General features: G+C 29.7%; 1 protein-coding gene across 1 annotated transcript; it reads left to right on the top strand.

Annotated features, from left to right (window-relative positions):
* The first annotated feature begins 6,142 nt into the window (after positions 1 to 6,142).
* Positions 6,143 to 7,036, top strand: LOC130965274 (uncharacterized). The gene is made up of 2 exons (XM_057890013.1): positions 6,143 to 6,335; positions 6,617 to 7,036. Exons 1-2 carry the CDS (start codon positions 6,203 to 6,205, stop codon positions 6,976 to 6,978), a joined length of 495 nt encoding a protein of 164 aa, XP_057745996.1. The 5' UTR covers positions 6,143 to 6,202; the 3' UTR covers positions 6,979 to 7,036.
* The last annotated feature ends 7,855 nt before the right edge of the window (positions 7,037 to 14,891 follow it).

Genomic DNA, 14,891 nt, shown 5'->3' with positions numbered 1-14,891 from the left:
TAAATATTTTATCTTTTTAATAATTAATTTTAATATATACTTAACACATTTTTAACAAATTTGTAAATAATAGTACTAAAAAATTTTGAACTGGTTTCCGTTTGGTCGGGAATGAAGTTTAGGTTACCTACAAATTAAAAATAGAATAATCTATTAAATATTTGTTTGAACGTTATTATCTTAATAAAAAAAATTTAATAATTTTTTTATTTTTTAATATATTTGATAAATTTTTAATAGTAAAAATAAAAATATTAAAAAAAATATTTTTTTAAAAAAATTATAATTTATATCTTTTTTTTTAAATAAAATTTTTCTTAAAAAATGATTTTTTTATATAATAAATAAACAAAAAAGTATTTTTATATTGTTATAGTCAAACATAATTGATAAATAAAAAGATCTTTTTGTATGAGATACCTAAACATAAAATTATTTTTACTTTTTTTATAAGATCTTTTAAAAAAATAACTCGAAAAGAGATTTTTTTTAAAAACTCACCCAAACAAGTCTTAAAATGACACTCGAAAGTTTATTACGCTAACAAAAAAAAACTTTAAAAGATGTTAACGATAAATAAATTTTCGAAATATTAAAAAACTCAACAAAAAGAACTAGTAATAAATATGTATTCTTAAAAAAAATTAAAAATTAAATTTTGATGCAAATTTTTGTAATCATTATTGAAAAAATAATATCTTTTCATCTTTAAAATTTAGTAATTTTATATTAAGTGATTTTTTTTAAACAAATTATTATGAATAACCATTTTTTTTAAATAAAAAATTTAGAGATTAAATTTTGTTCTGAATTTTTTATGTATTTTTTAAATATTTATTCAAATATTGTCAAAAAATTCAGATAAAAAGGATGAGGTATTTATTACATACGAAAATTTTTTGTTACCTATAAAAAATATAATATTTATTGATTATTTTTATGCATTTTCAAATCATTGAAAAATTGTTTAATCGATAACATTTTTTAGGAGCCTTGTTGTTGTGGATGGCTGAATCTTTCAAATGTTAAATTAGTAGTTAATCTTAAAAATAACTTACACTTGTTCCCTATAAAGCAGTGAAAGCAAAATCGAGAGAAATAAAGTAGTTATTTTTAAAGAGAAATTGAAGATGAATGATGATGATGAGTACCTGCATGTGAAGAATTTCTTTGGTGCTGTGAGTTGACCGGAAGAGGAAGATCAAGAAAAAAGAGAACAAGATAGAAGATCAATAAGAGAGCGTGCTTGTCGAGCTTGAAGAAGAAGTGTCCCATTGTAATTAATTACATGCGATATCTGCTAGTCCTAATCCTATAGGGAACCTATATCTCAAACTAGCTTCTCTTTATATATTTTGGATTACTGATACTTTTCTTTGATTTCGAGCAACGTAATTTTTACAATTCATCAAAATAAATAAAAGTTGCGTACGCTTCTTCTTTTGAATATAAAATCAATATCATGCGCTCACCAAAAAAAAAAAAAAAAAACTCAATATCATACACGATATATCTTTAGATATGTCCCCAAAATTTACATCTTTCAGACAGATTTAGGAATTAATAATTTAATTCAATAGAAATTTAAAGGACTAATTCACCGATAAAGTTTAAAAGACTAATAATGTAAATATTTACTATAACTTTTTTAATTATAAAAAGTACCAATAAGAAGGGGGTAGTAATAAGGATATCTTTGTAGAAATTATTTAGGAAAAAAAAATAGCCATTAACGATGATTGTTTAAGAATTTGTTTAGGTGCCAACAAATTGTTAAAAAAAATGTTATTTTTAATATATTTAATAAAAAAATAAAAAAATATAATTTATATTTTTTAAAAAATATATATTTTAATATAATAAATAAATAAATAAACATTTTGATATTATTGTACTAAAATATAATTAATAAATAAATAATATATTTAATATTAAATTATTTTTATTTTTTAATTCACTTAAACAAGTCTTAATTTTGGAGGGATGAGCATGGATAGATATAGATGTTGACCTTCCATGCACAGTCTCCGGCGCAGAGCGCTTCCTTATTGGCTTTCCCCTGGACCTCCAGGAACACGAATACACTGCGTCGTTTTTGCCCACACCAATAAAAATACTCACTACTCACTACTCACTAGTGTTATACTGATAACTGATTGCTCTAGTCATGCAGGCCACGTTAGCACTCCATCAGCAACTAACCGGCAGTTCTCCCTTTCTTTTATTTTATTTTTTCTGCTCTGCGTGCGCTTATCAATGAATTCTTTCAATATTTCTTCTGCCTTCAATTGAAGGCTTCACATTGAACACAGATACGCACTTATTAGAACGAAGGTCTACTTGATTTGTCTTTAATTTTTTTTTTTTTACTTGATATATGTGTTTACAAATAATTGCAAAAGCATAATCTCAAGTTCTAACACATATATCCTTCTTTCTTTTTGAACTTACATCATCATTGCAAGAATCCATGTGCAACATATTAATTATCATGGAAATAGGCTATAGGAGGATGAGGAAAAGGATAAAACCACGTTGATGGAAATTTAAAAAATATAAAAAAAAGTCTTGAGCGTCTCGTCTAACAGAACACTAATAAGCTTTGAGACTTTCAATTTTGAACACTAAATATAACGTCGAAAATTATTTTAATAAAATAGGAATAATTTTAATTTCGATTCCGAATTTTAAAGAATAAAAAAGTACTTATCCCAAAAGATTATATAACATATCTTAATTGTTCTGGTAAAATGATAACGCACAAATAATTGATAGCTAGTAATATAATTTTAGAATTCTAAACATTATGTTGTTATATATTCTTGTAATTTTTTATTTACTTGTAAGTGACAATTTCTTCATAGTTAATCTTGTGTTTTGTGATTATTTTTGTCCACAAAATCTTCACATGCAAAACTTCACTTGAAGAAACACAGCCTCTTTTTACGATCAATATTGGTCCCTTGAAGGCTTCACTTGAATGATTATTCGGTTGCAACAAGAAAAGGATGCCTTCCTTAATTATGCAATTTCTAAACTATCAGCTCCAATTAAATACCGTTGCGGTGGTGGACTTATGATCTCTTCTGGTGGTTGATAGTTTCGTATAATAATACTGTACCATATCCATAGATCTTTAATTTCTATATATATGTGGCACGTGGAGGTTTCACTTTCTTAAAGTGAAGATCGTCCGTTAGCTGAGTATTGTATATATTATTACAATTATTATGTTGTGACTCATAGATAGGCCTGTTAAGACTTAAGACTACTACCGTTTTGTTGTGTTTTATTAAAATAAAAATAAATAAATAAATGTACATTGCAATATCAAGATGCTACAGTTACAGAATATTGTAGTGATATGATTGTGTTGAGATGACGAGTATCATAAAAGAATGTGGAATGTCTAACCATTCATAGTGTTGTTCTTTACAACCAGCCACCAGGTAAAGCTAGCTAGCGAGTTTACCTTCTCATCGGTGCATCAATATATCATTTCATTCGTATGAAAACTTTGGAAAGGTTTATCTGGAACCCAAGATGAATACTGTAACGTGGTTTTGGTTGATAAAAGTAAATGCACATTGACCCGTGCCAAGGGGAAATTAAAGCAACAAATTACCCAGCACAATACTTGTGTGCTTTCTGACCTAAAAAGTATGCCCGAAAATCGTTCAATTTATACGCTTTTAACCAAATTTGGATCCTCTAAATTTTAGATTTTATTTTAGAGGATAAAGTAAAATTTTTTATCATTAAATATTTTTTCTTTCGTACTTCCTCTTAGTCTACCTATAAAATAAATGATGATAAATAATATTTTATTCTCTAAAATAAAATTTAAAATTTAAAAAATCCAAATCCTTTCTAACCACGTCCGACAAGTGATTTAGAACATTCACTATATATGAGGAGCGTTAGAGGCCTGCAAATTTTATGATTTATAGCTATCAATTAATCACCGTTAGTGATTTTAATAGTGTAAAATTTCATTCAATAATATAAAATTATTTATTTTTTTTACTACTTAGATACCGATGAAATTTTAATAAAAATACTAATTTTTTAAATTTTCTCTTTCACTGTTACCTATACTTAATATAATATATAAAAGTCTAGCTAGAGGCTGATTTTTGGGCATACCGTATTCTATAGATTGTTGACAGCCTATTTTGACTATTTGCGTACACTTATGCGCACAAATACATAATAAATATTTTTTTTTGTATTATATTTGAGTTTAACACTAATCAATTTCTTTTTTACTAGAAATACTGTTTCTTACTTTCCGTACGATTTATTGCACAGTACATTAATTCACTACGTTTTCAATCAGCGAGTTCATGACTCAGACACATCCACAGCATTAAATTGTAGTGGTTCGAATGTTTCTAATGGCGCAAACTGGCTAGCTAGCATCCACTTGCATTGGATAATTCATCCACCACATTTGCGGGAATCAACAGAATGATTGTATGTTTTTTCTTTTTCTTTGAAATTAGGGGAATATACATATAGTTATTACTTATTAATTGGATTTTATTAAGAAATTTTTTTAAATATATGTTTATTAAAAGAAGAAATTTTTCGAATGTGGCATAAAATAATTAGAACCATCTTTGCGATTTTATTTTATTTTACAAGAAAGAAATTTCAGTTGAGACCTCCACAATTGGATTTAATGCTTCTAAAATGTGTAAAATTAAGAGTTAAAACTTAAAACATTATTCTTATTAAAAGTATTTTACAAACAACATTACTTTAATTGGAAATACCACGCATCCTTTAATAATATTTAATTTCTGATCACTTTTTCAATTTTTTCATTTTATGCATTTTAGAGGAGCCATATGTATTTCCTACGATAATTACTCCATTTGCAGGGGCCGTAGTGAGTCGGCCCTACGTACCATTTACGGTAATTAATTTTCATATCTAATGTCAGCTGTTGTCCAAAGCAACACCAAGAAATTAAATTCAAATACATTCTTGACTTTAATGTGAAATTTTTTCTGCTACTTAGCTTGTTCACAATAGATAATTTTATACTACGGATGCCATACATACTAAGGAGAAGAAATTTTTTCCATCTATATAAAAGAGTAGTTGTACCATGTATGTACTATATAGTGTATACATACGTCCATACGTTAGACTTATTAAAGAATAAAGACCCTAATTTATTTGTTACTATATATGTACTATATATATATATATATATATATATATATATATATATATATATATATATATTATGTATGTAATGAAGAGAGTGATGTTGAACTCACAACTTCTGAATTTTTTTATAAAAATTTGTAATAATCATTAAGTTAGCTATTTAATTTACCAATTTAGTATATTTATTTTTTTATAAAATTAATCTAAAATAAAAATAAAATTCAGATTGAGATATCACATATTACACCAAGTAGATTCAAAAATCCAAATGCCATTTTCTAAATTAGGTTCGTTCGGTTTTTTTTATTAATATGTATAAAATTTAAAATAATTATATTTTATATTAGTTTGAAAAAAATTTAATTTTCTATAAATAAAGTAGGCTGATAAAATTTAGAATCTTAAGATACGAAAAATGTTAAGGTTAAGAATTCTTAACTTGCAAATAGGATTAGGGTAAAACAAATATTCTACTATACTAATTATTAACCCTAGTCCAATAAAGTATTTCTCTTATTTTATAAACAAAAAGTACATAAATTATTTATACTTATAGAAGAAAAAAAAAAGCTTTTATATATAACTTAAATAATATAAGACTAATAAATAACACAAATTAAAATTCATGATCTTAAATAATATAAAATTTATATGCTCTTATTACAATAAACTAATATACTTAATATACCATATCTCTACTTGCTTCCCGCGTCATTATCGTTTCCAAAATTAAAGGACTAGTTCGAAAGCATCATGAGTTACCAATATCTCTAAGTGTGCATTTTTTTTAAGACTAGGAGTAGCCATGTGCTCGCATTGTAGGAAATTCTACAGTAACGTGTGCCTTAACTGCAAGCTGTTGACACCAACTACTAACGTCAGCCGTAGGTCCCCCAATATTTAATATGGTCAGTACTCATCAGTAGTATTTATAAGCTGCTAGGCTTTAAATCTTCTTCTATACAAAACTAACATTTAATCGATCTGGCGTTCTTATTTTGCTTCTTGCATAGTTCACTCAATGGCCTATGCTCAGGTGATCACAGTGCTTCTTTTTGCACTAGCTCTAGCCAGAATTGACCCCTCAGCATGCCAGCAAATTGTGAAGGGAAAACTCTCTTGCCTTGACTGCACTCACCGCTACCATTTATCTGGTTTGTCTCAACGTAACCCTTAACTAGCTTGCTTAATCCATCATTTACTATTACTATCTAAAAGTACCCTTTGAATCTAAGGGATGAATGCTCATTTTGTTAACTGTTACTGCGACTGGTTTTTTGTGAGTCACTTGTCCATTATACTTAAAACCTTGATGATGAAATGGTAACTGTTGAATACCTGTATAAAAATTTACTTATAGAAATAAACAAGATAAGTGTCTAGCTAGCTGGTATCATGCATCATCTTCATTGTACACTCCACCCTTTGTTTTCAGATATTAAGGTTTCAGTGAAGTGCGAAGGTGTGAATAAGCTTGCTATGGCAAGTACAGAAGATGATGGATCCTTCAAGGTTGCCCTTCCATCTTCTTCTGTGAATTGCATAGCAAAAATTCTCGGTGGGCCAGTTCAGCTTTATGCTTCGAGGAAGAACCAAGTCTCAAAAATTGTAAAAGGAAAAGACCATAATAGCTACACCATTTCTTCTCCTCTTAGCTTCATGACATCACGCCCCAAGAAGGCTAACAAGAACCAAGTGGGTTCTTCCAAAACCGTTGATCTTCCTCTGCCTCCAGAGTGGGGTTTGGCACCATCTAGCTACTATGTACCTTTCATTCCCATCATCGGAATACCTTGATAGATCGTCATATCATGCATGCATGTCTTCATCTATCCAGCAATTCAAGTAACATAATATATCGGGCACTTCTAGCATGCATATACTTTAACATGCTTAAGATACTTTTATAGGGTGGTTTTGTTAGTTATTGTTGTGATAAAATTTAAGATACTTCTAGCATGCATATATCTTAAACATGTTAAACATAGACAAACTAAAAGCTCCCGAGTATATTTATAGTTACTTGATGGAATAATAATTCATCATAACGAAGAATAGAGTAATTTTAATTCATGTATGTGGTCGTCTTGTTTGTGTAGTAGTAGTATTGTAGTTGTTTTATATATATATATATATAGTGTGTGTGTGTATGTGTGTGCCTTTGTGGTCGTATATATAGTTTATTATGTGAGTAAAAGATATAATTTCCAGCTTCAAATAAGGAAAGTAATTAATTGTACTGGCTTGTAACTTATCTATTGTTAGAGTATGAACTTTGCTAATTCTGTAATTCATATATATCTTTTCTGGAGTTTTTATCTCATCCTTATCTACCCCTTCTCTTACAGAAATGCTGTGTGTGTGTGTGTGAATCTCTTTCCCCATGAATGACTAGCCGCTAGCGTAAATATAACTTTTTTTTTTTTTACTTTATTTTATTTTTGGGTTAAAGAAAACAAGAAAAGAGGAAACCAGAAACAAGCTAACTCTAGCTTCCAGAAACGACAATGGAACGCTAGCTAGGAGGCTGGATTTGTATGCCCCCAAATTCACTTCAGTCTGGACAAATTTATTTCAAGCAAATTTACTTAATGTTTTTGATTGATAACAAATGATATATATAAAAAAAGGTTTGTAAAGTGAGAATATTATTTTAATTGAAGACTAAAGTCTAAGATTTTTACTGTTGAGTTTTTATTCTGTAGATCTAATAATATAATAAAAACAAATACTAGGTGCATTCTGTTAAAAATCATTCATCAAATTATTTATTATATATTTGTGTATATATCTAATATAGTTGAAATAAAAATCTCATTTAACATTTAAAGCAAACTTTTATTTTGGAAAAGCTAAATCCAATTAAATCTGATTTCTTATCATAAAACTTAATTTATATTACTTTTCTTATTTGAATTTCACTTAAAGATATTGTTTTGTAAATATTCACACTTGATCTTGTCTTTTGGAAAATTAAATGAAAAAATCCATTCTAAAAAAATCAAACTATATATCTAAAAGGGCATTTAAATGGTAAGCATATTACACTGTTGCATGGGGAAAATCAAGTTTTAAAAACAGTATGAATGATCAACTTAATATATAAAACACACATATCCCTGTCCCAGCCAAACGAAGAGCAAATAGAAAGCAATTGAAAAAGAATTTCTAATAAGAATGTAAAGAAGCAGCAGAGTCAATGGGAGTGGCACATGGTCATTGATTATGCATCAACGAGTACGGCATGAGCATTAAATAAATGTACCGAAAAATAAAGAGCGAAGTGGGGCCACCGGAAAATATCAAGACCAATCCCTGCTCTGCTCTGAGTTGTGCCAAATGCAAAAGACATAATGCGGAAATTGGAGAAGCAAGCCTTTGAGGTAGCATACCAGCATAGGATTCTTCGACAAGATCGAAGAAGGATAGAGCTGGTTTTATATAAGCAAAACTATTCCACTGTTTTCATGCATGTTGAAAATTTTTGAATTCTTTAATCCAAGACTATCTATATTAGATTATTAATAAAAAAAATTAAAAAAAATAAAAATATATATAAATTTGTGAATATAATCAAAAGATTTTGATTTTTTTAACTAAAAGTTCTGTATTATCAATAAAATTAAATTGCAGCTCTTCCAATTAAAAAGAGCTATAGAAAGAGTTTGATGTGTTGAAAACTAAAATTTTAAAGTCATTGTTTATATTTAAGTATGAACTTCATTAAATTTTAAAATTTAAATAAAATAATATCTCTGATTTTATTATCATTTAATTGAAAAAATATTCAATTGGGTCTTTGAAGTCATACTCGAGCCTCAATTTAGTCTTTAAAATTTTAATTGCCTCAATTTAGTCCCTAAACTTTTCAAATTTTAATCACTGTTAGTTCCTGCGGTGGTTTCCGTCACAGAGTCAATTGAAAATTTTAGGAACTAAATTGAGGCAATTGAAACTGTAAGGACTAAATTGAGACTCAAGTATAACTTCAAGGACCAAATTGAGTATTTTTTTTTCATTTAATTTTAAATCAAAAATAATTATGATTTATTTAATTCAGTATTTATGACAATAAATAAGATAACCGTAAAATAACTTAATTTATGATTATAACTAATATATGTATTGCTCATAAATAGATTAGAAAATAATAATTTCTTAACAATATTTCACTTGGGCTATACATATATATTTCCCTGAGATAATCACATTTTATAAACTTTATGCGCATATCTGAATGTTATTTTTCTGATTACTTTAATATTATGGTATGTCTTATATATCAGCTATGAAATTACCACAGTTTTTATCACATTAGTGTCGTGACAAAATTACGATGATCACCATACTAATATATTCAACGACATAGATCAAATTTGGGTGATAAAATTCAAAAATTACATGCGAAAGTGATCTTATGCATGCCTATTTTTAATTGGTCCAACTTTAATAAACTTTATGAGATCATGAGTTAAAGTGAAAACAAAATTAAATATTTTATATTTGTACAAGTATCTATATTTATAAATTTGTCTAAATCATTTGGGCTTTTAAATACACACCCCCACTGAAATAATATGTCATAAAATGATATAATACCTATTATCATGCTTATCTTGTATGGCTGTAATCGCATGCATGCATGACATTCCTGTACAACAAATAGAATTCCTTGGTTGACATTGTTGACATAGTTCAAGTATAACAAAAATTGAGTTGGAGTATATACCTATGAGTTGTCAGAACCTATAGTTGCATCTGTGATTACCCAAGTCTACAATCATATTTGTTGGCCATCCTTGTACCTCATAAAGACATTTTTTTTATCGCCAGACCAATGAGAAACCCAATTCCTAGATAGCTTAATCATGGACTCAAGTCTACTTTGTTGCACCGGAAAAAGAATGCTTTGATAGTCCATTAGCTTCTGTCGATTATCAATCATGCTCTTCATGATACTCCTTCTTACTTCTTCATCCAATGTCAAGATAAGTTTGTGTCTTTCGTGCTTGATTTTGCCATTGAACGATTCATACGCATTGTTGCAAATATTATCTAACTTGGGAACATCTACTATAACATATGCAATCATGAATATGTGATTGTTGGCATCTTGGCCACATGCGGTGAGAATCTATCCTCCATGTAAAATTTTTAGAAAGGCTGCATCTAAACTTATTAGTGGTCTACATCCCGCCCTAAACTCTTTTTTACAAGTATCGAAGCATCAAACTGTGGGACCCCTCAGGCATAGGAATAACACCAACCTTAACACTAGAGTCGGGAGTAGCTGTGAGCAACTCATGTGCATAATCTCAAATTCTTCCATATTGTGATATCTCATCACCTTGCACAATGTTTCTAGCTATTTTTAAAGTCTTTGTGATGCATGTACTGTTCAGTCTAATGGTGCACTTCCTAATAAATCAGGCATACACATCCCTATGTTTTATTGTAGGATACTTTCTAAGCTTAGAGTATAACTTATTCACAGTCCACTCTTGAGTGGCAGCCCTATTTTTCTACTTTCTTTTATATATATGGTTGTCAACAAGACTCTTAATCTGTCATGATCCATCCTTTTTGTTAAGTGCACAATATACTAATCAAGAACAGTCCTCATTATTATAAACGATCTTATATCTAATTTTGTCATTCTTAATGAATCTTATAGTCCTACCCCATTGTATTGTATAGTCTAGTGGCAGTCATAAAGTCATGTTTGCTCTTAAAAATCATACTAACCTCCAACTTCAAATCCCAAAATCTTGTCTTGTTATTGTATCTTGGAAACACACGTGACTCCTCGTCGTCAGAGAATAACATCTTGTCCGATTCGTCTAAGTGCCACGAGATAACATTAGATCCACCTTCATGGTTCTCTTCATATTCACCTTCATCATCCGAATCTAATCATTAAACAAGGTATAACAAATTAACAAAATCTAATGACAACATAAACTTAGATTCAGTAAAGTGAACTAATTATAATTAACTACCATTATAATTAACTCAAATGTGCTAGTATTAAACAAATTCATAATATTAAAAAAATAACAAATCCTCAAATGTTAACAGGAATCCTTATCTAAATCAGTGTTTCCATCAAATTCAAAATCCTCATAGCTAGAGTCATCGGTGTCAATTATTTTATTCCGATCTTTTACTTAAGTAGATTTTTGTTTTCTTTTGATATTATCCTTCTTGAAATTTGAAGGCTTGCCAATTTTTACACCACTGTCACTGTTACTGTCTTGGTCTCTCATAATTTTTTTAGGTTGTTATAGACTGTCTTGATACTCTCATATGAGTTATGAGAGTCAGTATTAGTATCAAGTGTGGTAGCATTAACATATCTTTCAAATCTTGTTGTAGTACCTTTTTTGACCTTTTCTTTGTTTTTTTAATACAAGCTGGGATGTTGGAGGAATTTGGGACAACTTTGGAAGACTTTGGTATAGGTTGAAAAGTAGGCTTTGATTTGATTGCAAGGAATTGTTTTTTGGATTGGAAGTTGGCTTGGAAATGGGCTGTAAAATGAATTTTTCGGGCTCCAAGTTAGGTTTGGGCTATAATTTTGTTGTGGCCTAAGAAGAGCTTAGATTGGATTGTAATTTGTAAAAGTAAAAGTGCTAACTGACTTATGGATTCTGTAGACTGAGAGTAAATTTTTTTTTGTGTTTGGGACATTCTTTCCTTCAGTATTTGGAGAACTTTTTCTTTTTAATATTGTATTACTAGAGGGGAAATTCTTCATCATGAACCAAACTGTGTGTTAAACACAACTATGGTTATTTACAAAACGTCAATGACGTTTTGTGTTTCTTCAATTAAAATAATAATTTTTTAACAAAACATCAGTAACGTTTTGTGTTTTAATAATTAAAATAATATTTTTTATTACAAAACGTCAGTAACGTTTTGTTCTTTTATAATTAAAATTTTTTTTTTATTACAAAACGTCAGTGACGTTTTGTGCTACTACCACAACTATGTAGAACACCAAAATGATCAAATATTTTTGTATTTCACATTAAAATTATTCATATATAAAAATTTTAGCCGTATTTGGAACTACAACTACATCTTTACTGCCACCCTCTATTAGTTGTGGTACTGAAATTCCATGCTCAAAGTATATGTTAATAACATTGTGATTCTCCTATAAGACTTCATCATTGCAATCAAATCAGCATCAATATCTAACTTCTTCAACTCAAACTCCAGAGATAACCATAGAACCTTCCAAACGCAATTGTTTACCTTAGCATACCCTAACTCCTTATAATATCCCTTCACAAAAATAAAAATTTGTTGTATCTGTGTCGACACTCATTAACGTCTCTGTGTGATCTGATTCATAAGTCATTCTTCTTCTTCCATCCGTTTTAAACTTTCTACCATGGTACATTGTAGAACACAAATATCATTAGAGGTCTTTTCATCTATAAAAATAAAAGAATAAAAAATTAGCATTTATATGTTATTAATAATAAATGTCAATTATTGGTTATAGAAAATAAATTACAAACTATTATTATGCATTTAAAAGATAATATAGAATCATGCATAAACATATGGTGCGATTTGCCAATCAAACCCTCAAGGCAAGTAAAAATAAAATTGCTAACATTATGTAATGTGTCAATCAAATGACATGCAGAGGTGATATTTTGATATTTGACATCAAAGTATGTTATTGTAATTAGTCACGGGCTAGTTCAATATAATAGAACCAAGAAATAGGTAAACCACTTAGTCAATAAGGCTGGTTTATTATTTATGTGTTATTAATAATAAATATCAATTACTGATTATAGAAATCAAATTGTAAACTATTATTATGCATATAAAAGATAATATGGGGTCATGCAAAAACATACCATGCTATTTTGAAAAGCTAATAAGCATATGAACAATGGAAAAAAAAATAGTCATTGGATGAAGAGATACTTGGAAACAATACATTTCATCAAAATTCTTTGAAAAAAATGCAAAAACAAACAACTATATTTTTAAAACTAAGCCTAATACATGCTTAATTTCACCGATCACATTACGTAAATCTTAATCAATTTCCAAAAATAACAAGCTAGACTATAATTCACCTTCAACATTGATCCTAAACACATTAAAAGAGTTCATTCACCACAATAAATACATTACTCTCAAAATAGAAAAAAAAATAGAGATACATGCTCCTTTGCTAACCGAATCATTAGGGCACAAATAACTTTAGGGCGAAATTGAATAACATTTCATTTAAGTTAAAACAATCATCAGAATCTCATTCTTTCTTTTGCAATTAAAGACAGGATATAGGTTACAAAAAAAATGATTTTTTACCTTCAACTAGCACCGAAAATGCTACCTTTTTTCTTGTCTTCTTTGTGAATTGTGAACCAACTCTTGCTGGAGAAGAAGCACGCCATACCTGCTGTATAATCGTGCGTCTGATTCGAACTTTGGTCGTCTTCTCTGGAGTGTTGTTGTTGGGTTTAGAGAACCACAAAGAATAGGTTTTTTTTTTACTAAGAGTGAAGAGAAGTGTGGTTGAAGAGGGAGGGATTGACGTTTTCTGTTTTGCCTTTGTTGCTAGGAATACGACATCATTTCGATTTCAACTCTCAAAGACATAAAATGGCGTTGTTTAATAAGCTGAGGTATACCCTTAACGTTCCATGTCAGTTTTCGTGAACGGTGTTAGCAATAGAATTGGCGGAAGGACTAATGTGACTAACTTAAAATATTTTAGGGATGATTTTGATTAAAAAAATCTTTCAAAGACCAAAATAGAGATCGCGTCATCTTTCAAGGACCAAATTAACCATTTACACAACATAGGCGATGGAGGAGTGACTGGTGAGAGACGGGTGGAGTGCCTGAAGGAAGAACACGGTGAGGCTTTACCAATCAAGGAGATTACGGGAGAGAGTATGGGGAGGGTTGCTCCAAGTGACAAGGAGGGCTTACATAAGGGTAGTGCTAGGGTGACTCATAAGGTTTCATTCTGTGATAAGGTGATCGGGTCTTCTGAAACCTTGGGGATTGGCAGTGTTGATGTCTTGGATGGTGATACAATGGCAATAGTCATGGGAAAACAAGGTGATCCAACACCCCCGAAGGATAGCTTTACTAAAGAAGCTAGGCACTCTCTATCAGAACCTTACAAGGAGGCCATAGCGATTAAGATTCTTGGAAACACTTCAGTTATATGGCCTTGATGCATAAACTGAAAGGGGCATGGAGGTTTAAAGGTGGCTATAAAGTTTTGGATGATGGGTTCGATTACTTCCTTGTCAAATGTGATCTTAGGAAAGACAGGGAGAAGGTTTTATTAGGGGGTCCATAAATGATGTTAGGTCATTACATCGCGGTTAACCCATGGTCTCTGGATTTTAAACCATGTGAGGCCTCCTTTGGAGACACCATGGTTTGGATAAGAATTTCAGGATTAAGTATATGGTATTACCATGAGAAGGCCATGATGTATATTGCCTCCGCTATAGGTAAACCAGTCAAGGTAGACCTTGCAACAAAGTCGGCAGAGAGAGGCAAATTTGATCGAGCTTGTGTTCAAGGGAATTCAGAACTGCCGGTTGTTCGGAGAATGGTTGTGGACGACTATGAATGTAACATGGAATAGGAATATTTACAATTGATATGTGATAGGTGTAATTGCTTTTTGCAGGTGAATGTAGCGTGACCAT

Source organism: Arachis stenosperma, chromosome 3 (assembly GCF_014773155.1).
Source record: "Arachis stenosperma cultivar V10309 chromosome 3, arast.V10309.gnm1.PFL2, whole genome shotgun sequence".
In the NCBI taxonomy this organism is placed as follows: domain Eukaryota; kingdom Viridiplantae; phylum Streptophyta; class Magnoliopsida; order Fabales; family Fabaceae; genus Arachis; species Arachis stenosperma.
The sequence above is the reverse complement of the archived record's forward strand: the minus strand, read 5'-3'. Positions and strand labels throughout refer to the sequence as shown.

Coding starts and splice junctions, on each gene's coding strand:
- LOC130965274 (XM_057890013.1), top strand. CDS start 6,203: ATGGCCTATGCTCAGGTGATCACAGTGCTTCTTTTTGCACTAGCTCTA. Junction 6,336..6,616: donor TCACCGCTACCATTTATCTG/GTTTGTCTCAAC, acceptor CTTTGTTTTCAG/ATATTAAGGTTTCAGTGAAG.